Source organism: Gymnogyps californianus, chromosome 2, assembly GCF_018139145.2.
Source record: "Gymnogyps californianus isolate 813 chromosome 2, ASM1813914v2, whole genome shotgun sequence".
In the NCBI taxonomy this organism is placed as follows: Eukaryota; Metazoa; Chordata; class Aves; order Accipitriformes; family Cathartidae; genus Gymnogyps; species Gymnogyps californianus.
In genome coordinates, this window is record NC_059472.1 from 133,492,880 (window position 1) to 133,520,051 (window position 27,172).

The following is a 27,172-nucleotide window of genomic DNA, read 5'->3' on the forward strand; positions in this document are numbered from 1 at the left end:
ACACATTATCTTTTCTTTCTGTTGACCTAACGATTCTTTCCTTTTTAAAAAGCAAGACCTCACTTTCAAAGGCATGAGGAATAAATTGGCTAAGGAAATATTCATTTATTATTTTTAACATCATGATTAGAACCTATTTGTGAACCAAGAATCCCTGTGTAAGGTGCTGTGTCTGTCTTCCATGCTTTAGGTTTAATGTGCAAGGCAGCAGCCAAAAAAGATAAAAGCGCAAAGACTCAAGGAGATGAACATTGGGGAACTCTTCAAGTCACAGTTTCAATGTGATAGCAACCTAGCCACTAACAGACACTGGGATACGTATAGGAATTTTTAAAGGAAGATCCTGCTATACATGAGAAATTAGGGGAGGAATCCCATTTTAAATATATACAAAAAAGGTATGTGAGACTATATCTGTATATATAGTACATGTATTTATATAATTTGGTCTGACAGGCTATTTAGCAATCAGAGATGGACTTCTTGATGCTGAGGAAAAGTTAATTTGGATGGAATATGCAGGCACACACACACATATATAAAGATATACATGAAGAAATATTTACGAATGATAAAAATTGCCATCAGAATGGTGGTACTGGAAGGGAAATGTGTCTCTGGGTTTTGTATGTTGCATACACCTTGCAGAAGCTGTGAGGGTATCAGATTTAAAGCTTACAGCAGGAGAATCCCTGTGGGTATCTGAGGACTGGCTAGTTCACCAAGAAATAGCCCTGACTTCTTAACATTGGAAAGGAGCAGAGGAATGTGACTGCATCTGACCAGGTTCAGAGATGCTCTGTTTAGCTTTGCACTACAGACTTTAACTTGTTCTTGTCTGCCCAAAAATAAAAAAGGGGGCAGACATTAATAAAATAAATAACAAGCTGTTCGTTGATGAAGTCCTCTGACTCAGTGTCTGCAATTTTCAAAGCAGGCACAGTGAGGAAAATTTTCTCTGATAGCCCAATTTAGATATGGAGAGATGCACAAGAAGGTGAGAAAGATGGGAATTATTTATTTTAGCTGGCTTTTTTTTTTTTTGCAGAGGAGCCTGGATGCAGCTGCAGAATGATTCAAGGACAGGAGCCAACCTTAAACACTTCTGAAGACAAGGATAATCTAGAGAGCGTCACGTTTAAGTTGTAGAAGTCTTTGAAATTCCTGCTTTGTCCAGAGCAGAGTAAAGCAAAGGTGTGCCTAAAAATTCTGTGGAAAACCCATCCACTGAATGTCCCCTGTCTCCTCAGCAGTTCAGCCACGTATCTTACAGCCTCGGCGATGCTTTCAGAATGGATGTGTTAAGGCTATGGTCAAAACTAAAGAGTCAGAAGGGGGTTTGTGGGAAAGGCTGGTCCTGTGAGCAGCTTTCAGAGCAGAGGAACCCCACTCAGGAACAGGTCCTAGGCTCTCCAGATTGCCAAGGCATAAACAAGAGGCTTAGGATGAGGCTTAGGGCCCCAAAAGGGGGACTTGGCAAGCTGCAAAGCTGAAAGAAATACATCACATGCACTGATTTCAATAAGCATATGTGACATAACTTGGCAATATTATGCTTTGTGGTTAATCATTTAGCTTTATCAGCTTGCATACACATCATCTTTATTAAACAGTAACTGTCCTTCATGAATCATGCAGCTCAAGGCCAAGAAAATAATCAGAGACCATATTATGCTCTGGGCTGAGTAGATGATAGAATGGTTTGCAAAAAGGAAGACACTGCTTTCTGCCACCCACCACAGTTCCCCTGGGATGAGGGGCCAGGAAATGATAATGTTGGGGCCTCTTTAGTGCTAATAAATCAGACTGGCAGCCTATGTCTAAGTAACATGAATTCTGTACAGTCCAACCCAACTTGGACCACCCCAAGACTCCCAAGAAGACGAGCAGCCAGAAGCCCCTGCACCACACTGACAGTACCTGTGCTCTAAACACAGCTTCAGACCATTTGGGTTTCTGTAAAACTAGATTTTTTATTTAATTCATACAATACGTTTAAAATGTTTGGTTTTAAACCCAGGGTAGCAGGAATGTATTTCCAAGGTTCTTGTCTTTGTTGTAGACCTGAAAGCAGAAGAAACCACCCACTTTTCAGATTAACTCCTTACTAGTTAAAATCAGTCTGTTAACAAAGTTTTTATTCTTAATTCTAATCATTGCCTTTTGGTTGTCATCATGCATATTCAGATCTTCACTCAAACCAACTGTCCCTAATGCCATCCTCTCTGTATATTGGATCAAATTCTGCACCTACCACAAAGGGAATCATGCAGGGGAGAAATTCTGTAACAGCGTGCACCTACATGACTGGTGTCAAAAAAGTGGCTGAAATCAGGATCTCTTTCCTCCTCCGGCTTTAGAGACTGTAACTTATGTTTCTTTCCTCTTTGGAGAGACTGAGCAGCAAGCCTTTTTCTTGTCAATGGTATCTGCAACAAAATAGCAGTTGCGTTACATTAGAGCCAAATTAGGGCACTGTTGTGCCCTCACTGACAACTTCGTGGATGTGAATAAAAATTAGTTAAATACAATGCCACTAGTGTCAAAAACCCTATCTGTCATTATCTGGACATTTTAAGGTATATAGGCATGATTTAATTGCTGGATTTCAGGACATAGGAAGAAAGAAAGACGTCGTACAGATCACTTACCATCATTCCACAACATACAGGGTATGCAACACAGCTTGGTGCCAGAATCACTGTCTATACGAGACTTAAGCGTTAACACTAACCTTAGTTTCAAGATTACTATCAAATGGCAAAATGAAACCCTACGTCTGTAGCTCAAGTTGTGTACTTAAATTACATGTCTGAAATTCAGATCTAGGTTTATGTTTACTCTGATTTGGTGACAACATTAATGTTCCCTCAATAAAAAGCTTTAAAGGAAAATGTGTAATTCTCAGTTTGTAGGACTGGTTGCACGTGCTGGCTCTGTGTGTCAGTGAAGGCTGATGACTCCTGCCTCTGTGAAAGGAAATTTCTCAGCCTCATTCTCATCAGGCATATATTGGGATTATGTTCCTTGCTTCGATAGAAGAAGCAACAAAGATGAACAGATTGTCCTTGTGATGATCCTTACTTATTTTTCTTTCTAGTATTGCTGTACACCTTTTCCCAGGCTTTTCTGTTGTATTGTTAAGTCCTGGACACTAAGTGACGTGATGACTGAGCATATATCAGTTGTCACTTGATTCTAGCTCGCTCTCTCATCCCCAGAGCAAAAACTGGATCATGTTAGAAGCATGAACTGCTAGTTTTACCAGTGATGTCTGTCAGGTGCCTTAGTGCCACAGCTGTTTCTTACTGAGGCATTATGGTCTTAGAGCACAAATTTTGAATGTCCTTTCACACAGCATGTCTGAAGTTCTTTTCATGAGAAATATTGTGGCATTGTGCAAAGCAAATGCTATTATTGATTCTGCTCAAGAGCAGAACGTGTGTCACCTTCCCAATCTAGTGATGCATTTTCACCAGTACTCATAAAGCAACCTAAGCCTGTAGTGAGTGGCATAGATGAGGCATCTGCAGATTTACCCATTCCCAGAAAACCAGCTCCTCTACCACCTAACAGCGCAAAGCAGAAGAAAGGCTATCGTAACCACCTATCAATCTATAGATTCTATTTCTACAAGAAGTATCTTCTTGTCCCCTACACAGTGCTAACACCTCCTGGTGCATTCATGTTTCAGTTGAGTCGGGCAAGGCAAATCAGCTGCACCTCCAAACTGCTATCGTGTTCCTTCCCGCCTTCTCAAAGTTCATCCTGAACATGCATTCATCTGTTTGCCTATATCTGATAAACACGGTATTCTTTGTATTTTATCTCTCCTGACACAGTATTATTCCATTTAAAAATGGCTGTAATCATATGCTTCCCTTTGCAGACATTTTTGCACCTTAATGAAAGTGCTTTATATTTTTAAAAGGAGGTGAGCATCCCTTCCTTAACTTATCATAGACAGATTAAACATTAAAAATATGAAAAATCCATATGGATTAAATATTGATTTTATTTTTTAGAGAGCAAGTACAATGATGTTGCATTAAAATAATGCTATGTCATATAGTTGTTACAGCTCTGATTGATAGAAAAATAAACATCTCAATATACTACAGTGTCAACTCATTAATAAATATCAAAACAGAAGTTAGTAGTCGACTGAAATTAATAAACAACTATAAAAGTATACTATTTTAAATAATAAAATATTCAGTATATTTCCAGACAAACAAAAGTAGTGATTTAAAAGTATCATTTAAAATGTAAAATGAACAGTAAAAGTTATAAATTTATTTAAAACCTCTTCCCTTACTAACATTTTCTATGCGTAAAATCTAGAGAAACATTATTTATCTGTATATACTTTTTTCCAAAAGGTAGTATATGTTAAATAGAAAGTTAAAAACTGTAGTATTATTAATAGCTGTCACACCATTGCTAAATAAGACACTTTAAAGTAGCTTTATTTTTTGAAGCAGTAGTAGGTAAAAGTGAAGAAGATGTTAGCACAGTGAATTCATCCAACACTAATGCCTTCCCAAAAGCATCTTTCATCTTTCAACATCTCCCTTCAAAATATAACTGAAACAGCCCAAACACAATATAGGTATCAGGATGAAATGTTAGGAAGCCATTATTTTAACAAATGCCAGACATTTTAATTTTTTTTTTTCTTAACAAGTACGTACCTTTTTTTTAAGAGTGTGTGCAGAAAAGGAAACAAAGAGAACATGCAATCCAGAGCAGCATTTCTAAAGCTTAAGAATCTACTAATTTTAGGTTTTTTCTTTTTCTTCCCCCCCCCCCCCCCCCCCAGAAAGGCCAACCACTCTGAGCTGGCTTGCACTCAGTGAAACCCCACTGATTTGGCTCGCTATAGAAATGCATTCACGCTGGCTAATTTTAACCTTTTTTCCCTCTCCATGAATTTCAATTCTCTTTAAGATCCATGAAATGTCTGTGCATCAGAGCAGTGTCAAGATCATCATTAAAAAGTAGTGTTCTTCTTAACTACTGCTCCATTTCTGCTTAGCAAATAAATCTTTCCCCCCTCTTGCAAATGGACAGCCAGAACACTGGCACTACACTCTTAGTCAGAGCAGAGTAAGTGTCACCCAGCACTGACTCAGCACGAATGCCTCTATGAGAAGTGCCCTTTCCCAGCTACAGCTTACATTCCTTAAGGCGGAGATCCCACGGCTGGTGGGAAGTCAATGGGCAGATGCCCAAAGACTTCCCAGAAGCTTTAACGGAGGTCTGCAGCATCCAGGTTTACAGTACGTACTGGCACAGGCGGTCCCTTGCTAGGTTACATGCAAGCATTTTTTGACGAGTAAAGATGCGAAAAGCCTGCAGCGCAGAGGGCTGCGGACTGCACGTAATGCAGTTCCAATGTGTGGCCAAGCGCCTAGGACACAAACCGTACCACCTCTGCCGAGCCAAACCTACTTTTGAAGAGGCTTCCTGCCCTGACAAATGGAGGCGTGTGGTCTCAGAGCACCATCTCTGTAGGGATGCTGTGGGGAATTGTAGGACGCATTGCACCTGCCGAGGATGCCGTCCTTCTTCAGGTCCCTGCATGGGCAGCAGCGCCCTTGCATCTCTCTGCCTTGGGCATCACTAGGCCTTATGGCTACTTTAGGAGTAAGGGTTGCTTGAAGCTGCTTCACATGTTCGCTCCCATGGTTTGCAACACATGTACATTTAGGTATGCACACTAAGCAGGAAACAAATATTATATATGATCAGACTGGGAAAATAATATTTTCCACTGCAGTCTGAAGAATATATAGCAGGTTTTCATGACACCATAGAGAGGAAAAAATAAATCCAGTTGAAAATAATGGATAAAATGTAAGCTATGCTTATACATATGTCCTTCCTTTTTAAGGTTCACTTTCAACGTTCCTTGTGAACATAAGGGAATTTCAGCTGGGCACAATGAAAATTCCTCACATACCATATGCACATTTTCTGGACGAAAAAGCTATTTTCCCACACACTTCTGTAGCAATGTTATTAACGTACTCATGATGCTTGGAAATAATCGATTCATAGTATTTCTTCATTTTAGAGTCTTTAAAAAAATTCTGAAGTAAAATGCATGCTTTTTAATTGCATGAACATGTAATTTCTGAAATGTTAGACAAATAACCAGTTAAAGGTAAAAAAAGTGGGATTAGAATTTGAAAATTATACATATGGACTTTAACATTAACAAATCTGCCGTGAAAAGTCATGCACAAGCTCTGTTTGTGGGAGCAAATCTAAAAACAACTCCCAAACCCAATGATGAGATGTCACAGTATCTGCCAGTATATTTTTGGGTACAGGCATGCAGTCAAATTATTTGACTTTTTTTTTTTCATTTTTTGAAGAAGCCCAGTATAAGAAGTTTTATTTAAGAAGTTTGGAACGCTCTATTCTGAGGCTAGATATTTTTTCCTCTATTTTTACGAGCATTTTTGACGCACAATACATTGAAAACCAGTATGAACTAATTCATCTTTAATATCTCCCATATTAAGCACTATAGGAAGCAGAGTCCTTCTGCAATCGCTGAGGAAATTCTTTGTGAATTACAGGCTGCTTTCTCATTTAAGGTCATGTGCTGAGGGAACACAGCTCCCTAAATAGTGAGGCTTTTGTTGGGCTATTCATCTCCTGCAGCAGCTCTTCTGAAAAACATGGTCAAAGGCAGAGGGAAACAAGTACCAAGCAAAGCCAGAGTTTCTCATGGACAGATTCCATCCCTAGAAACAAAGCCTCCTCCCAAGGATCCTGCTCTGTATAAGCTCCCCATGGGCCTTCTAAAAGCCTTGACCTGTCACATTAGCAGCAGCTTATTCTTTTTCACTAGCCTCCTCCACAATACAGCAAAACCATGAGGGAGATGCAAGAAAAGCTTTCTTCTCTTAGGGTTTTTTTTTTCCTCAAAAAACTTTTTTTTTAATATACTTTTTTTTAACCTCAGGACAGCAAGCAGCTTACAGTGTAATTTGTCCTGTGAGCGTGCTCTATTTGACCAGAGCATATTAAACATTCAGGCAGGTGTCTGATAAGGCAATACTGGCCGTGCCCCTTCAAAGGCAGCACTGCAATGCCAGCTAAGTGCTACAGAAGAAAAGTAGTAGCAGTGTGGTGTGTCTGGAGGATGGGTGTTACAGCTCAAATCTTTCTTCCACAAAGAACCCAGCTCTGTTGTCCCCTACGCACATAATTTAACTCCCTCTAACAGTGAAAAGTAATTTCTAAAGACAAAACATTAGCTACCACTTCAGTAAATGCTTTAAAGGCCATTATGGGAAACACATTCTGAGGAATCTTTTTTGTTAAAAAAAAAATTATCACACTGTTTAAAGAACATAATCACATCTTTTGTTATATACTCAGATATTCTCCACTGAGCTTTTAATTTTTTTTTGTTTGCTTTGTTAAGTGAAACAGATAACCAGAGACTTTGTTTCCTACTCACTTAAAAATACGAATGAATTGTGACAAGGGCAATAGCAGGTAAACCTTTATCAATCTTTTCTCTTTATCCCACTGAAACCAATTGTTTAGAATCTGTTAATTGACACAGGAGGAAAATGGTTCTACATGTTTTGAAAGAAAATAAAAGTTTAAGGTATACTTGTGTCCTGGTTTCGGCTAGGACAGAGTTAATTTTCTTCCTAGTAGCTGGTATAGTGCTGTGTTTTGGATTTAGTAGGAAAAGAATGTTGATAACACACTGATGTTTTTAGTTGTTGCTAAGTAGTGTTTATACTAAGTCAAGGATTTTTCAGCTTCTCGTGCCCAGCCAGCAAGAAGGCTGGAGGGGCACAAGAAGCTGGGAGGGGACACCATCAGGACAGCTGACCCAAACTGGCCAAAGAGCTATTCCATACCATATGACATCATGCCCAGTATATAAACTGGGGGGAGTTAACTGGGAGGGGGGATCGCGGCTCGGGAACTAACTGGGCATCGGTCAACGAGTGGTGAGCAATTGCATTGTGCACCACTTGCTTTGTATAGTTTAATTCTTTTAGTATTGCTATTGTCATATTATTATTATTATCATTATCATTGTTTTTCATTCCTTTCTGTCCTATTAAACTGTCTTTATCTCAACTCACGAGTTTTTTTTCCTGATTCTCTCCCCCATTCCAGGGGTGGGGCGGCAGTGGGTGAGCGGCTGCGTGGTGCTTAGCTGCCGGCTGGGGTTAAACCACGACAACTTGATAGATTACAGAATTAATCTATAATTATTACAATTAAGCTATCACTAAAATCAGGGTCAGTGTAAGGAAACCCCCTTTTGTTTAAATGAGACACTTCTACCTGTATGGTAGAAAGCTCAGGGACTACTTTGAAGACTGCTTTAGAGACATTTAATAGACCATTTTACATTTTTTTAAAAACAATCCCTAAAATCTAAAGCTTTTATGACAATTTAAGGGAAGGCCCATTGTCTCTATATTATTTTTCTTAATCCCACTTGATCCATGACCCCAGAAACTGTAAACACTCACATAACACCTATCATTTGTTCTGCATCCTGCCTTTCTTTCACATGTATATTCCTCAGATTTCAGTGGGAATTTACAGAAGAAATAGAGAATAGGAAATATGAATATATACTAATTTCTAAAAACTGCATCTAAAGACATCCTGCTTTGTTTCTGTAACTCTTATCTATGACAAGTACAGACCAATATTTAGTATCAGTAATTAATGTTGCTAAAATGATACACTGCATACTGTCTTCTGAGACGATTTTTCTTTTTGCTAGCAAAATTTTAGTGCATTAGAGGTTGATCAGATTTTCATAGGGTTTTGGCAGCATAAAGTTAGTAAATCAGACTGTTGGCTGACTCTCCCAACTAGCATATAACAATAACATGTCTTCTACCACTATAGCCAGTTTCAGGGGTAAGAAAATGCTTCTGCTTGACCTTGTAGCTCAAATTCTGCTCTCAGATAAGCTTATATTGGTCCCACTGTGTTTAGAAGAGTTTTGCCCATTTCTGAAGGCAGAATTTGATCCCACATTTATGAAGTCAGTTAATGTGTTCTCTTGAGAAAAAGACTCCTGTTTTCCTCACCTTCTTCCAAATTGCAGGTTCTTTTCCACATCACACTGGACACGTTTCTCAATGCACAGTCACAAAAATTGAAGTGGTTACGTAAGGATTCACAAAAACTAATCCTGTCAACTAATTTACATAGAAAAAAGAGCACATGTGTAAAATCGGACCTATGTCTGACATCATACAAAAAGAACAAAGCCCTTATATGGCAAAACACTGACATGTAGCTAGCAAACCAAACACAGCTCTGCTGTAATTTATCTACTTGCAATGGAGTTGATGCTGCTGACTCCACAGGTAAAGTCAGCCAGCAGTGATCATCATGTAGACTATGCTGTCAGACAGAGGAACTCTCATTTTCTGTAGCCACTCAGTTTCCAAATACCTTAAAATTTGTATAAAAGTTTTTATGTTGAAACAAGTAAAAAAGCTAAAAATTCTTCTTTATCAGATATAAATTATCTTTAAGTGACATCATACATATAAAAAACTATATATATAATTTACCTCTGTGTGTGTGCATGCATGCGTGTGTGTATACACACACAACTATACACCTACACCAGTAACTAAGCACTCATCTAATCCAGTCATTTTTATTAAGTAATGAGGAAAAGCTAAGAGGCTAAAGCAGACAAATCAGTGGAATTTGTCAACTGAGAGAACTATAAAAGTACCATTTACTCTATTTAAGAGTGTTTGAATAGTTTCATCTATTGCTATAATATACAGCAATGTTAATATTTCAGTCACAGCTTTTTTCTATTCCCACAGAGCACATCAGTACTAGCTACATGTAGAGTGAGATCAGTGCTTTGTCAGACCGGTTCATATCTACATTCTAGGCCATAACTAAATAAATTAGAATACGCTAAAGTGCTACATCGACACTAATGTTCCTGAACAGTAGTAACGCACATTTCTCTTTCAAAAAAAAAAAAAAAAAATACAGCAGCTATAGTTTCAAACATAGTCACATTACGTGAATATGCTTACATGTCACTTTGTTACAGTATTCAACAAAACGCATGACACAAAACCATACGGCAACAGTCAAGACTCCAACAGAGTACAAAAGGTAACTTTTAAAAAGTCGAGCATGATGGAAATAGACATTTGCAGAAAACACACTGTCTTCAGAATTCACACTTGAAAGTTTCATTTAATCGTAACTTGCTGATGTCGATATTTATTTCCTCTGGTTTGTCACGTCTGTATGTTACTGTTCTTGTACAAACAGTAGGCAAAAACATCTTATCCTTGAAGGAGAAGATACAATTTTTATCAACAATTAGCTAACTTTTATATGCAAGAAAAAGATTACTGAATATGATGGCTCTGAAATCGATTACCTTCTTTGTTGCAGATACTCTGTAATCAGCTGAAGATTTAACTTTATTGCTACTCCCCTGCAGAATTATCTGCCTGATGATCAGGACAACAAGCAACCCGATCAGAAAGGTAACTATAAAGATTATGGAAAAGACTCTAAAGTAGCTTCTTCCAGAGAAACATTCTGCAACGAAAGGAAAACACAAGTGTAAAGCCTAAGGTATGGAATAGGCACATCCCTCAAACACAGGTATACCTACCACTGCATAGTAATGTCGCATAAATGTAACACGAGCCTGATAAAAGTTAAGGGAAAATAACTTAAGGGAAGTTAAGGGGAAAAGTTGCCATATGCAAGCTTTTAAAGTGGGGCATATCAAGAAAGGCAATTCTGATTAAGATCCACTGTAGAAGAATGGTGAAACTATTATTCCTTTAATCTACAGAACTAAGACTCAGGCTTCATTGTGTTGGCCAGTGAGTTCATAGCTGAAATAGAGAGGATGAAGTGTTAGAGATATATGGGGCCAAGACAGCTTAATCTTCACAAAATTACAGTGCAGATCGTTGGCGAAATATGAAAGAAAATGTGGTTTATTGACTCCTTGTCCAGTGCTCTCCCCACTGGTAGACCTCTCTCACACAGTAAGCTTTCCTTAATTAATACTAAAGTTATGAGAAAAGTATTCACAGTTAGTTTCCTCATTTATGAACAACTGTAAGATACAAAGATGTACAAAAAAGTGAAGTGACAAAAGGTAACCATTTACTTGCATTTTTGTTGCAGCGTGGACTGATTAAGCTTTACAAGATTTGATTAAATTTTTTTATTCTTCCACAGCCCTCATAACTGTGTAGTTTTTTATGCTTGAATATTTAAACATTACTGAACGTGATGTAAGCATTCTACTTCATTCTTCCTCATTTCTGGTAATGTCAAATAATGTAAACATATCCAAAGTAATAAAACATACAGATGCTGTAACAGATTTTTATAAATATTTCTTTAAGCATTGCTCAGGCAGGATTCATTATTATTAAATGTGACTTCTCAAGGAGCTGGGAAATCTGATTTAGCAATGCTTGCCAATCACATTTCCTGTTATTATTTATCTTTTACTTTCCCTGAAGCTATGAGTGATTTTTCTCTTTTTTCTGCTTTCTTTCTTTGTTATTGTAATAATATGACACACTTTTGAAAGACATTGTAACAGTAGTGAATTCAATTATTAATCCCAACAGATTTTCATCTCTTGTTAAAATTACCTAGAAAATGTCACATACCTGAAGTTTGGTCCATATAATGCAGCAGGTAAGTGCATGAGGTTGTGCAATGGTCAAGTTTTGCTTGAGATGCATTGTTAGAATGATGGCACTGAACACAATTCCTGTGAAATAAAAATGTAATTAAAAACCTATGTCTTTCTCTGCACTTCCCTTAAAGAGATTGTATCAACAGGTTGACGGATCGCTTGCACATATTGCTTTCCTGTTGTTAGTAAAAAAATTGTGACTTTTTTTTTTTTTCCTGAAATGTGATGCCTCTCTCAGCATTTTATCCCTGTGATGCTTCTCAGAACCAACTAGTCAGAAGTCATAAAGTAAAACATGCCTTTGGCTTCGAGCCACCTTCATCCGGTCCCTGCTCTGCATTTTGTGATGTGAGTTTTTCAGGGGGTGTAGCTAAGGGTCCAGCACCCTTTCTTCAGCTATCAGCCTCCAGTTCAGTCCTAGTCTTTCCTTATCTATCAGTCTCATTGGGATGCACGCTGGAACTGAAGGGTAGAGATAGGTGTAGGAAACACAGCTTTGTTAATAATTTTTTGGATGCTATGTTAAGACAAAGCCATGTAAGTTCCCACTGCCGGGCAGTTCAGAGGGTCAGCAGCACAGTGGGAGGCAGCTCTGTCAGTCTTACCATCTTCACTGTATAGGCTTGCAGAAGATGGACTTCACAAGCGATCCTCAAAAAGCCGTGACTGAATTTTTAACGAAGCTATGCCATCTTCTGTATGGCATGCATTTCACAGCAACTTTGAACAAGTGTAAGCCAGCAAGACTAACTGCATTTTATCTAGTGAAGTCTTAGCAGTCACCTTTTCAGACATGGCCCAGCTTGGCTCTCCAGCATATTTACCAGATGAGCTATAATTCAAGTGAACACAAATAAACAACAATTCTGCTTTGATCACAATTCTCTTTCCAACGAAAGGCTGATCTCTCACCCTCTCAGCCACAGTGGGATGCAGAACATTACATGTACTGACAGGAGGGCATAGAAGAGCCATGCTCAAGGACAGGGCTTCATTGACTCTTTAAGCCAGCACAACTCTGTGCCAGTGAGAGCTTGGTCTAGCTTCTCTCCTCCTTGGGCTCCTCATTTTGACCTCCACACTGTCCCTTCCTTTACATGGTGTCCTGGTTTCAGCTGGGATAGAGTTAATTTTCTTCCTAGTAGCTGGTACAGTGTGTTTTGAATTTAATGTGAGAATAATGTTTATAACACGCTGATGATTTTAAGTTGTTGCTAAGTAGCGCTTATCCCAAGTTAAGGATTTTTCAGTTTCCCATGCTCTGCCAGCAAGCAGGTGTACAAGAAGCTGGAAGGGAGCATAGCCAGGACAGCTGATCTGAACTAGCCAAAGGGATATTCCATACCATAGAACATCAAGCTCAGTATATAAACTGGGGGGAGTTGGCTGGGAGGGGCAGATCGCTGCTCGGGCATCGGTCAGTGGGTGGTCAGCAATTGCATTGTGCATCGCTTCTCTTTTCTTGGGTCTGATTTCTCTCTTTTTGTTATATTCCTTTTCATTACATTTATTTTTTATTATTATACTTGTATTATTACTGTTATTATTATATTTTATTTTATTTTACTTTAGTTATTAAACTGTTCTTATCTCAACTCATGAGCTTTACTTTTTTTTCCCGATTCTCCTCCCCATCCCACTGGGAGGGGGAAGGAGTGAGTGAGTGGCTGCGTGGTGCTTAGTTGCTGGCTGGGGTTAAACCACGACACATGGGTAAGGAAAAATGACATGCTTTAAAACCAGCATGGCAAAGACTAAGTGGTTTAAAACTGAGTAATGGAGAATGTTGTTCTCTGCGTAAGACCAGTTCCGCTCTGCTGACCAATGGCAGTGATAAAGCGCAGGTAACACTCTTGTTCCACATCTCCTTCTTTCAGCTGAGAAGCACAAGGAGTGTACAAAAACAAATTTGGAGAATATTATTGAACTTGGTGGCATTCAAGAGTAGGATCTACTGTCCTTTTTTAAAGCTCCAAATTTATAGGCTTTATTTCCTACCCAGAAGATTTCATACGAAGAACCATCTTTTAATAAATGCATGAAAACCCAATACTCATAGGACACACCTCCTTTGACTTCAGAAAGCTGAAAGTTGGACACAGGCTGGTGAACAGAGATACGGACATGCAATTCTCTTAATTGCCAGTGTGAACCCCTCAGCTACAGAGAGAAAAGTCTCAAGTATGAATTGCTTCAATTTCCTGGAGTCTAAATATCTAAGAAATATAGCACACATCTAGCCAAGCAGAAATATTTCTCCTTGTTTCAACACTACAGAGTTAAAAAGTCAAGTCCAGCACAAGAAACATACCAGTTTTCTTCACAGGCTTTGTTACAAGTAGGGCAATATTCACACAAACGGCCAAAGCTTCTTGGATCTGTGCACTCGCACTTTCCACATACACATTTTCCTCTTCCACTGCAAATCTGGCCCTTTGAATTCAGGCAGTGCTTTGCTGATTGTAACGAGCACTGGCAACGGTCACCTTCCCAGCCAGCAAAGCATTTGCATTTACCAGCTTCACATTCACCATTACCTACAACATCAGATAGTCTTGAGTCATACGCTTTTAGGAAAACACAGAAAGTCAATTTTTAAATGCATACATTTGTATAGCTGGTGCTTTACGTTAAACAGAGCTAATTTAGACTCTGGCTTGCTAATTAGTTTTTAAGCTAACAATTTGGGCTGAAATTACCAGCATGATACATATTTATGGCTGCTGTTTGTTGTTAAGTTGAGCAAAAGCTGCTACCTTGATGTCATCCTAAAGCCTTTTACTAGAATTTTTCCCTGTTGCCTTGGATCAAAGCAGTGGGGATTAAAAATTACACAACGATCAGGAAACAGTCTTCAGGCAAACTAAACAAACTTCTCTTTAGCAAGAAAGCATTCAATTCAAATAAACAGCAAGATTCAGTGGAGGAAGGAGTATCAAGTTCATGTACACATGCCAGGTTGTTTTTTTTCTTTTCTTTTCAGAAGCACGCATGACAGCACTGCTTTTCTGCCTTTCTAAAGGACAGACGACTGAGCTGGACAGGTGGGTATGCTGTGCTTATGAACTGTAGGTTGTTTAATAAGAACATAAAATGCACAGCCTCAAGGATTCAAAAGCTATGAAGAACCTCTGGTGGCCTTTACAATTTTCCAGGCAAAGCAGTGGGAGCTGTAGGGCAAAATCCATATGTTTTCCATGTTGTAGCACATTTAGGCAGGTGTACAACTGACATGCTGATAATGTTTAGCCACATTTTTATAGCGTATGAGAGCACCTTTAGGAAATACAGAAATAGAGAGTGCATAAAGCACAGGCAGGTCTAGCAAATCTCATGAGGTCTCCTCAACTATGCCTCGGCAGTACCTAAGTTTCACACAAACTGCGATGGACCTTCTTGCGCTCCAGGGATCCACAAAGCAGCTGCAAGGAGACAGTCCCATCTAACAGACAGGATCCCCTAAATGGGAGTGAGGCCAAGGTATAGGCTGCCCCATTTTTTGCCTGGGCTGGTCAAAATGGAGGGGGGAAGGGGATCATAGGATGTATCAGAGCAAGGGTCTGCACTGGAAAACGTCCCACGAAGAGGCACGCTGCTCAGCCATGGCCCTGGGCAGCAGGTTCCCCTTGTGGTACTCTAGGGCAGGACTCCATCACAGGTGACAGTCTCTAACACCTCTTAGACAAAGATTTCCCTGTCTCCTCTGCCGACCAGGGCACCACATCTCAGGCTTTAGGAGCTTATAAGTTTGAAAGGTCTGCTTATGGTTAAGAAATAGTAAATTTGCAAAGTGGGTTGGGAAGAAGAGTGAGAAGATGAACAGTAATTCTTTGTGTTGGAATGAAATATTTAAAGGATTAGGTAACACTATTTCTCTTCATTTTACATAAAGTTCACAGTCACCAGCAGAGCAAAACCAAAATAACTTTACTAAAGTCCATAGTATTACTCTCAATTTATCTAACTGCGGTTGAAAAAATTGGTCCCTCAATTCACTCATTGGTCAGTATACAGTGAAATGAAAGGATGCAGGTCAGCAGTATGGATTTTAAAATATTTAATTACTTCTGAGGGGGAAAAAAAAATTCTGGTAGAGATACAGTAACGATACTGATTCAATCCCATTTTTCCTTAATAACACTAACTTAAAATACATGTTTTGTATTTTGTTCATATGTAATTTTGATTTGCATGCTTTCTTTAAAAAACATAAAGTAGGCCACACAAAGAGTAAGAATTTCTAACAACTCTCTCTGTGTTTCACTTACACTCTCCTTTTTGGAGCAGGTGTTCCAAACAGTGTTAGCATATATATCAGTATTTGAAATCAAGTGTCACTGTATCTCTCACAAGACTGATTTAGGGTGTTTGTTAGAAAATCAGAAGCTCATCTGGAACTTAAAATTCCTCCTAATCTCTTAGTATCTCATATTCCCATTAGACTGAAATGTAACAACTTACTTTCTGGAATAATGTTACTGTTTTATCTGAGATATCAGTATCATTACTTCTGAAGAAGTTTGAGATTTAAATCTTAAAGTAGCTAAACTTAGAAAAAACTCAACAAATCCCCTAAAAAGCAGTGCTGAAGTTTAGAAGACAGTGTGTACCTCTGTGGTGAAGAAAGCCCAGGAGCACGAATTCCTACCAGGCTGTTCAGGACATTTCACACACTAATTCTGCACACACAATTCTTGTACTTGACAGCCTTATATCATTGTTTTCAGCTGCATCATGTATATAAGCTTCAGAAAACAAAACAAAACCCAAACCCCAAAATACAGATATAAACTCTGCAGCTTACCAGAACATAAGTTTCCCTGGTGATATGGGCAGGAAAAATCATCCATTTCACAGTACTTGCCGTACACCTTGCCTAGCTTGTTTTTGTAGCAGAAACATTTTCCATCTATGCAATTTCCTTGACCACTGCAGATGGGCTGGTCCCGGTGTCGTCTGCACCTCTCAGAAGGAAGTGTATCTCTATTAGAGCTACAATTATTGTCACTGCAATGGGACTGCTTGCCATCAGAAAAATTTTCATCAGCCCATACTCTTTTGTGGCTTGCACTGTCTCCATACTGACAGCCACAGCTTTTCTGCACATTAACAACGGCGGTTTCATTGAAACCAATAGGCTTAAGTATTGCATATTTTCTTCCTCCAGTCGTATCACATCCTTTCATTGTAACGGATACGTTGAAAAGTACCTAAGAAGGCATAAAGACAGATTTTACATCATTACTATTTCCTAGAAATGGCTTAAAATTTTTAACACATAACTAAAGCAGGATCTTACATTGTATATGAATGTGTACTAGCTAATAATATCAAAATACACAGTGGCCATTTGTCAAATATGGTATATTAGTAACGGTAGGCATCACAAATACAGTTAAAATCCAAAAATAGAAGATTGATGCAGTCTATTTTTCATGTTAAGAAAGCATAGTTGCCAAAGACAAGTTTAATACAAGTTAATAGTAATAGAATTACCATCATCATCCTCCTGTTATTATTTAATGTGTATATTCTGTTGTATTATAGAAATACTCAGACGAGAATTGGGACCAGATTGAGCACGACAATACACAAACAGAAACAGAGATACTCTTCATAAAAAGAACCTATAATGAATGTTCTTGTTGCAGAAATGGTCTGTGCAAATGGAAACCACACAGGTTTTTTGGATGGCCCTATCTACTCCTACTAAAACACAGAAATGGCTCACACCTTAGTAGCAGCTTATTTTTCCCAATTCCTACAATGGGGATGCAGCAAGAGAGTCTTGCTGCTCTTGCTGTGGTCCTGGGCAGACCAAGTGCTGCTTCAGAGTGGACCCAGTGCCTAGCTCCTGGCCGTGTCATGGTCATCACCACCATGCCCCAGGTCCTCACCCTAGTAGTACCCACTGCAGGAGCAGCCCCCGCGGCTTTCCATAGTCCTGGCACAGGACCCTGGATCATTTTGGTGGTTAGGTGACTACCATAGTGTTTGCATCAATCACTACCAAAACTGTTTGACAGCTCTGATGTGTGATACTTTCACTGGATAGCAATCTTGTATTTTGTGATTGTTTTTTGGGTTTTTTTGACCAGTAGGCTTCTGACAGGGTATTCTCACTAACACTATTTAGCCTGCCGACGGAAAACAGCTCTTCCTCGCCTCCTCACAGAGAAAATATAACCAAGAGGAAAAGGCAAGAAAGGAGCCCAAGAGAAGCAAATACCTATACTCTTTAGCACCAAAGAACAAAGATTTCCAAATAAAAAAAAGAGAAAACCTAAGAAACTGATTACATACGAAGTTGAAACTACCCACAAAGACTAAGGCCATTCATTTCTCATCACTGTCTCCCCCTCCCGCTGCGCCCCCACACGATGACAGCCGAGCCCTTGGGGACAATGGTGGCTTTGTGGTGAGCGGGGCTGCGGCTGCCTACACGGACAACAGGAGAAGAATGCTGTGCAGAAGCATGCACTTAATGTCGTATCGAGGGGGCACACAGGCTCTGTCTCGCCCTTTGCTTTTCTTCTTCTTGTTTCTCAAATGCGCCACTACACACATAACCCCTCAGTTGCCTACACTCTCCATGCATGAGACTTCTTCCCTTTGGTTATGGGGCAAAGGTGTGGCTATGCAGTAATTAATTCATATGGCAGGTGTGTATCACGTGGGGAGGACAGGCTGCAGCTAGAGAATGTGCTTTTTATTCAACACAGAGCCCTGCTAGAGAACATCATCTTCACGTACAACACAGTACTGGAGGAATGGCAGGGAGATGGGAGGGAAGGGCAAATCATGTCTTGTGTATGAGTCATGAAATTTGATGGGTCCGAACACAGCAGCAGAAAGATGAAATATATTGTGACTAAATAATTACAACACCGTGAACACTGACACTCCCTAATAACCAAAGTTAGTTTTGCACCCTGAAGAGGCCATAGGATTCTTCCAGAATATAATACACTTTGTGTTTTGGTAAGAAAAGGAAGGAAGAAGGATTAGACAATGAAAGGAATGTGAGAATTAAGGAAAAGCATTTTGCCTGTAAACAAATACTGAAAGGATGATTTACGGTTAAAATAAATTAATCTCTTGAGGGTGGCTCATTTTCAACAGCAGTAGAGGTTTAGGACCACATGCAATCTTTTACAATCAACTGGCTTGGCTTTTTATTAAAAAGGAATAGATATAAATATTTTTCTTTTCATTAAACAGAACAAATTCCAGCCCTATTTCTTATGACATGCACAGGGAACAACACTGGAGAAGAGATGAGTTAAGAAGAAAAACATAGCAAATCTCCCTTAAACTGTAGAAGCTAATCAGCAGCAAATCATGCAGACAAAACTCAGAAGAGCATAAAATACATCTAAATGAACGTATTTAAAATTTACACATCTAATCTACTGATTTGTTTTGCTATTTCTACACACAGACACAAGTAAAATCATACCAGCTGAGACGTACGTACATGTCAAGAAGGAAAGAACTCCTTGACCCTGCTCTCCAGAAACACAGACCTCTTCCTGGCAAGCTAAATGAATTACTTTACTAGTCCAATTAAATAAATATATCAAGGCACAGAGAAGTTGTTCTGGGAAGAAAACCATGTTCTTTATATTAGCCAGACATCTTCCCCCGCATTTTCATGGTGCATGAAGCTCCAGTTTTACAATTAATTTCATCCATTAGGTGGCACTGATCCAAATGGGGATAAATAATTTTATTAATTTGATTTATAAAATAAAGTAATTATCCACAACCCTGATTGTGCATGAAGACTACTAGAGAAAGGAGAAGGAAAGGTGGCGTCTAGTACAGACCCAAGAAACACAAATTCCGGTGATTCTTTTCCACTGGGTGATTATCTTTCAACCTCTTTATGTACAGATTTCATCACAATGAACATGGCCATTGTGCCCAGTGGAGGACAAAGGGGGAGATTTTGAATGGATGTTAGCTTTCAGGAAAAGCTTTGAGCCTTAGTTCCACGAGATTAGTGAGATTTAAAATAAGAATCAGGAAAAATAAAACCAGAGAATAAGAGAGAGTCTGTGATCATTAATCACATAAATCCATTTTCAGATTAAGTAAATCCCTAGAAGATTTCACACCATTGAAATCCAACCAAACAGAAAAATAAGTATTCCAGTTCCTTGAAGAACGAGAACTATCAACATACTTCTTCATTATATCCCACATTTTTACATCCTTCCATGCCAGTTTTTTTACTTCCATCAGGACAGATTGCAGTGATATTGAAATGAAGACCTTGGATCTGGTTATCCACTTGAATTTTCACTTCAGAGATTAGTTTCTGTAACCAGAAAACAAGTTTTAGTCACATCGCATCTCAACATATAATGTGCATTAGTGACTAACACCAAGTACGGCTACTATGTCTGACTAAAAATGAAGAAGGCTTGTCTGTGTGAATAAAGGAATGAATTAAAGCATTGTTTCTCATATAAAGACCCGATTACATTCTAAATATACACAACCAGTGAACTGGTAATTCTGATAAAGAGGATTACGTTCTCCAGATAAAAATGTTTTCAGCTTTTCTAAAATGGTTTTGAGACTGTATTTTTCGCAATTTGAAAATCTATTCTAACACCCGTGTGCAACAAAAACTGCTTATTGTTTGAGAGACTACACTGTCTTTTAGCCACACATTTAAAATAAAACAGTATACTTACATACAACTATTGTTATCCAGCAGAAAAGGTTCCTAATTGACTTGACACTTCATAAATTTCTGATATTTTGCATCTGTCTTGGAAAAGTTCTCTCTGGACAAACCTTAGGGTGATCTAAAGGCTATTGGGATTATTCTTACTGATTTATTTGGGTCAGCTAGGACTATATAAGTCAACAACTGGTTGATTCCCATTAGGGCTTTTTGTAATATAAAATAATGAAAAAGCCAGCTACTTTGTAACTTGAATTTGCTGTATGCTCTAAAATCCTACTTCCTTCCAAGAAGGAATATTGCTTCTTGACCTTTTAAAAATATATTAAAGCTCTTTACAAACCTATGAGCTGAAAATTGCACAAAGAGATTATTAAAATTCCTGGCATATTACTATTTAAAAAAAATTAGTTTAGTAGGATATTTTTACTGCTACAAATGGAAATTTAATTACATGAATCTGAACACATGTTTATCTTAGTAACTTTTTGAAAATTAGTGACTCATCTTTGGCTTTTTAGCCAGGGATTTTCAGCCAGGGTTTTCCACAACTAAGCCTAAGGTTTCCCTGCCTAGAACAAGAGTGCAAGAGGCCCACTGTCATTGAACATCAACACTAAATTTATTTTCTTATCTAAGTACTTTTGCTTTCAAGAAAGCAAAACATTCAAGCCCTGTTCACCATGTGTTTGTATATTACAAGCCCCTAGAACTATGATAAAAATCTCAAAGTATCAAATCCAATAAAGTTTAGGATGGGAAGGATGATACTTTCTAAAAACTGAAAATAAGGCAAGAGCAAACTGGGGGTGGCTGGAGCAGGAAAGTCCCACAGAATCTTCCATTGAACTAAATCTTTGTTTTGTAAATTTTCGTTTCCTCTCCTTGAATGTTTGCCCTGCACTGTGCTCTAAAAACCAGGATACAATTTAGGATGGACAGTGTAAAAGTGGCATACAAAAGGACTATGATCTTCAAAATTTTTTGCCAGTAATTTCCCGCAAACCTCCATATTCAAAATGAGATTTCTCGATTTTATAAGAGAAAGTACAATATCAGTGAGAACTCTGCAGTTTGACTACACCTAACCTCCTCTGCTTTTGAATGTCTTTGCCTTCTGCACAATGTTTCCAACACAATAGTGAGAAAAGTGTGCACAAACCCACTCTATTGACGAGGGACAGACACGGGACTTGGCTCTTCATTATAGCCAATTTGCTGAAAGCAAATAGCCTGATTTAGATGGTTAACCCAGTACAATGGATAATTTCAGCTTCCCTTGTCCAACTAATTAAAAATATTGTGATACATGTTGATACCTTGCATATAGCTTTGTAACTGATTTTTCAACTTTTGAAACTTGCATGTTTGTGTAACTTATACACCTTAACAGCATTCAACCATCTAACCCATCATGCTCATTTTGATGCTGCTCTATGGGCTCCCTGTGCTCTAGTACATCAAATGTATACTACTTGGTTTCATTTTCGAAGCTGTTTATGCCCCCTCTTACCAGGCTATCTTTCATTCACTATCAAGATACCAATTTCCACTTTCAAGCTGCCATTCCCTGTCAAACATTTGTGTAAAACGACTTTATGCTCTTTCCCATACTATAACTTTCTCTTTCCCATACTATTACTTTCAGCTGAGAACTCCATGTGAGAGTTCACAAAGCCATTTCCATTGTTCTCTCCCAAATCCCTATCAAAACTCTTCTTCACTGCCATGCCTCAAAACCCCGAGTCATTACACTGCTTTGTGCAGTGTAAATCCTGCTTTCCACAATATCCACTGTTGTCAAACTACCTCCTTGTAAATGCCCATCTGTTGTCCATTTTCTAAGAATTATGCTGTAAAACCCTCTAGATACTGCACCATCTTTTTGCTCTGAATTTATATGGTGCCTAGACAGTGGTGTCTGGTCTGTAACTAAAGATCTGAGATGCCAAAATTCAAATAAGTCAGACATTTCATTTGAAGTTACATGGCAACAGGTGCAGACAATCAAACACCGTATTTAGGAGCATCCTTAGAAAAGAAAAAGTGCTAGCTCTTGGCTTTGAGACCCCGACAGCCTGGGAATTTGAGAGCTATCATGGCATAGTGTCACCCACCAACCTGGACATTCAGAAAAGAAGGGAACTTAGCCATGTGGACTTCAGAAAGGAGCCAAGATCTGGGAAATTCCAACTTTAGGCTACGAAAGGTGAAAAATCCCTGTACAAATATGGCATACAACATCATCACTCTGGTCATACCTGATAGGCTTCTACCACCAAATCATTGAGATTTGCTGCTTGTGATTCTATCTGTCTTGCAACAGTACCAGGCAACAGAGGTAACAGATCCTATAAAAAATACAATCATTTATGCACTGTTTTAATTTTTAATATAAATATTGTGCTTTAAAAATTGGAAAAAGAAATCAGGTTTCTAACCTACTTTATACCAATGGAACTGGCTTCCTTGAACTGCAAAAATAACATTGATGTTATTGTCGATCAATTTTTCAGAGAGCTGCCCAAGAGATGGATGCTCCTGCAAAATACAACAGAAAAGAGAAGACTGCAGATTAGTAGGGAAAAACCTTCTATTTCACATATGACACAATACAGGTTTCCAAAACCACCCCAATCCTTATTTCTAAATGTACAGAGAAATGCTAGGCCTACATCCAAAAGAAGGTGGGACCAACCAAATAAAGAGATCATGACAAAAAAAAAAATCATCAGGGCATTAGCCAGACTGTGACAGACTTCTGTTGCTAACTATGCAGCAGTGCTGCACAGTGGGAGGACTAACTCATACAGTACTATTTTGTTGGTTTGAGTCTGATGCTTAAGAAATATGGATATGATGTTGTCCATGGTCCATCTAGAATAATAACAAGATTCCTGAGAATGACAGGTGGGGTCTCATGCAAAAGTCAGGGAGAAAGTACAATATGAGGGCACTCAGATGAGCTGTGATTTTGGGAACAGCAAGGCGAGTAATTAAAAGTTTGTTTCTCAGAAACGTATTCTGGCACCAGGGATCAGACACATCAGCTAAATACAGCCACTGGGTCAGGTTCTAGTAATGTCAGTATTCTGTACATATCTTACTTACGGCTGACAGCTTTCTCCTTCTCTGTATGTCCAAGACCTGCCTTAGGAGTGATGCCTCCAGTCCTCACCATGATGACCTGCTACATTTTCTTAACCATGCTTGTACTTGAAGAAGGTAACATGAGTTTCACGTCTCTCCCCAGTAATGACATTGCTCTACTTGGCGAAGTACGTATGACGGCATGTCATGTGCCAGTGATCTGCCCTTCTACACTTCTCATTGAGAGATCTGACATGGATTCAAGAACAAGAGGTGCATTGCTATCCCTTCATCCAAGATCTGGGGAAGCATAAGGGTATCTGTGTGGTCCCAGTGGACTTTTTACACCTTAGCTATGTGAGATCCCTCCAGCTCCAGTACTCTAAAACAAACTGTATCTGAAAGTTACTGCTTATTTACCATACATCTGTGAATACTTCTCAAGAAGTAAATTCAACACTTAAAATTCATGACCAAACATAGAGACGTGACTGGGGCCTTGGCCTGTGTTTCCCCTTACAGAGATTTCATCTGGACACCTCCACTTATGTCAGGTCCTTCAAATTCTTTCCCCCATATACTTCTGCTGTCTTTCTCTTCCTGATATTTTTCACCATCTGCCCCATGTTGTCTCTCTCTTGCACAAACACACTCTGTTTCCCTGCATAATTCATTTCTCCTCATAGTGCCACTTGTTACTCAAGGCACCCTGCAAGTCAACTGCTCTCCTAACAGTAATATGAATGCCAAGACAGTTGAGACTAAGTTATGCAAGGGGACAAAATCCATTTTCCATCCTATTGCACCATTATAAAGAGCCTTGTATAGAAAGAACAAAAGAGTTTCTTGCTGCAGTTTGATCTTAGCCAGGGTCCACGCCTCTCTCAACTTTTCTACCCTTTGGTAAGAGATTCTGTTGCTTAAGATAAGCGATGAAAGGTAGGTAACACAGCAATAAATGGGCCTTCCTACAGCTCCGGCTGGGGAGTGTGCCATACACTAGGGTCCAGTGAGCATGCATTCCCACTACACAGCAGTTGTGGGTGAACTGCAGCAGCAGTGGCTTTGTTGCCATTTTCAGTAGCCTGCAACACAGTACTAAGCCCTCCTTCCTTCTCCGTGACCACAGAGCACAGTGGTGGGGCCTCCGTTGCACTGCACAACCCTGCAGGCCACATGTAACTGGCTGGCAGATCACAGACACACCAAGTGGTCCCGGGACACGGGTGAGTGAAGCCAGACATTCTGCAAATACCTCCTGCACTGTAAATACGTGAATGACAGGGGCAGTATTGAGGGATCATGAGATGGTGGTCAAACAAGTCAGTCTTCCTGCTTAACACGTGGCACAAGATATGTCTGAATTCCAGCAGAGTGGTCCCTCAACATCTCTGCAACTAATAGCAGAACTCTGGGATCAGTGGTATCAGAAATGGGTTTCCAAGCCCTCATGAAACAAAAACTTATTCAGATGGAGCTCACTGAAGTCAAGAGATGACACGCATAGATGTGCAAGGGTTGCAGGGACTGGATTCCCAAACTACCTAGTCTGCTTACAAGTAAAGCTGAACTTTCATCAACTTGTCAGCTCTAACTCATTAGAGTGTCCAGCTTGGTTAGTAGTATATTAAAGTCTCACCTCAGGTTAGAAAGAAAATTTTTATTTTTATTAGAAGGGAGTTTAAAAAAAAAAAGCATCAACAGACCCACACTATCTCTTTCATTTTAAGCATGTAAAGAGATGACATAAGGAACTGCCGGTTACTCGTGGAGCCTCACTTTCCTTGCTGTGAAAACCTTGCTGTACTTTATGTATTTTTATCTTCTCTCTTCCCACTACTGCTCAGGTGAATGTACTTTCATTTTAGATCATCTTTCTTGTTCCAATTACATCATTCATTTTATTATTTTAACCTACTATGTTAAGCTGAGAAGATAACTAAAACAGATGCTAAGTATTTCAGAAAGGGAGTTAACCAACCACAGATCTAATTAAAATGGACTAGATTTCTTTCCTGTCTTATGCTTTTTTGCTGACCTCTGTGTGACTCCTTAGCAAAAGTTAGAAAGGCAGAAAAGTGACTAACTGGAAACATTTCTGATGTAAAGGCTAAGCTTCTGCAAAAAAATAAAGCAAAGTCCTCTTAACTGGCACAAGGAGGAAATAAAAATATGCTAAAATGCAATCTTCTCAAGACTACCAGAAGCTAGGAATCAAAGTAGGAGAACAATATGATTACAGATGGCTCTTTAATTTAGCATAGCACAACAAAATTGCATTTATAAGGAACAAAAAAATAAAAAATATTTTTCATATGACGTATTTTTTAAAAAGCTGACAGCCTTTCATGACATTTCTTTTAAATATCAAATAGTCTTCCCCCCCCCCCCCGATTTTACTTGTTCATTTGAAGCTTCTTTATGGATCTTTATGACTAAAATAATCACATATACCACTGAGAAGAAAAAAAAGCAGGAAACCAGTACATCTACCCTTACAGACACTATTGTGTTATCCTGTCAAATCTACTCCAGAAGATGTCTAATACTGAGAAAGATTTCCATTCTACCCCTTTTCTATTACTAAGCGCATGCCCACTGTCACATGTAGGCATGCAAAAATTAGCCCCTGGTTGGAAAAAAAAAAGGGCTAGCAGCCAGAAAACACATGGGTCAAAATGTGCCACCACAGATCTAAGCATCTTTCAAGGTCATTTCATCTGGGTGGCTAAAAAGACTACCTCATTTCATAAAAGGCATCAATAGCAATAATCATGGAGATTTCTTATTCTGTATGGGACAGTAAAAACATGATCTTTCAGACCAGGATCCAGAATATCAGTTAAAACACTTTCTTCAGTCAGCCATCAATCTATCATAGTTGCTTAGAAAGAGATTAATTAATTTTGTCTGTATTTTATATTGGTGAGGTTTTCCAGCTGCAACAGAAGTTAATTTCTCAAGTTGGACAGAAAATAAATGTAGGGTTTTTTTTTTTTCTGAAACAGACAATATCTTTATTACTAAAGGAATCCTGAATACCAGAAAAAAGATTTGTACCTTCAGCAATTGTTTAATAAGCAGAGCAAAATTCCTCTCATTTATAGCACTGCAACTAGGGGGAAGAAAAAAAATGAAGAAAAATAGAGATAGGGACACCATAACCTGTAAGTATGCTCTGCTTTGGGAAAGGAAAGTTTCGGGATTATTTGCTTTAAGTAGAATAAAGGAAGGGGTTGTTTTTATCCCAAGGACACTGTAGAAATACTGAAACTGAACAGACTGGCTAGAAGAAAACAAATAATCCTGACATCTGTGAGGGAATATCCAAGAGGTGACAGAGGGAGTATATGAATGCAAGAACATCAGATAATCGGAAATCCAAACAACCTTCCTGTTAGCACACGCTCAGCTCCCTCCTCCGCTCAGCAAGGTCCCAAACACTCACCGATTCCCAGAAACCTCCCGTATTTCATGATCACACACCATACGGTGGCCGCTTCCTGCTGCCCCACTATCCTTGTAAACACCAGTTGCTGGGATTAAATTCAGGTCTAGCCTAACTTACACATAGCCCTCACTGACTTCACTAGCACATTGCTGGCTTGGGCTGAACACAGGCTATATACTTAAAGTGCAGCTAGCACTGCGAATAAAAC

The 27,172-nt window shown here is 39.0% G+C and overlaps 1 protein-coding gene across 4 annotated transcripts in view; it reads right to left on the reverse strand.

The window, feature by feature from the left end:
- Positions 1-1,988: 1,988 nt before the first annotated feature.
- ITGB8 (integrin subunit beta 8) overlaps positions 1,989-27,172 on the reverse strand; it is a 51,437-nt gene continuing 26,253 nt past the window's right edge. The window contains exons 7-15 of one of the 4 annotated variants that reach the window (XM_050891887.1): positions 22,869-22,964; positions 22,685-22,774; positions 19,914-20,048; positions 16,530-16,935; positions 14,037-14,262; positions 11,697-11,800; positions 10,433-10,596; positions 2,304-2,429; positions 1,989-2,064 (exon numbers count right to left, since the gene is read on the reverse strand). In XM_050891887.1, the coding sequence (XP_050747844.1) occupies positions 2,011-2,064; positions 2,304-2,429; positions 10,433-10,596; positions 11,697-11,800; positions 14,037-14,262; positions 16,530-16,935; positions 19,914-20,048; positions 22,685-22,774; positions 22,869-22,964 (1,401 nt within the window). In that variant the 3' untranslated portion in view covers positions 1,989-2,010. Of the gene's footprint in view, positions 2,065-2,303; positions 2,430-4,832; positions 5,723-10,058; positions 10,340-10,432; positions 10,597-11,696; positions 11,801-14,036; positions 14,263-16,529; positions 16,936-19,913; positions 20,049-22,684; positions 22,775-22,868; positions 22,965-27,172 lie in introns of those variants that run through there. The other 3 variants (XM_050891888.1, XM_050891891.1, XM_050891889.1) reach the window with 3 other exon arrangements.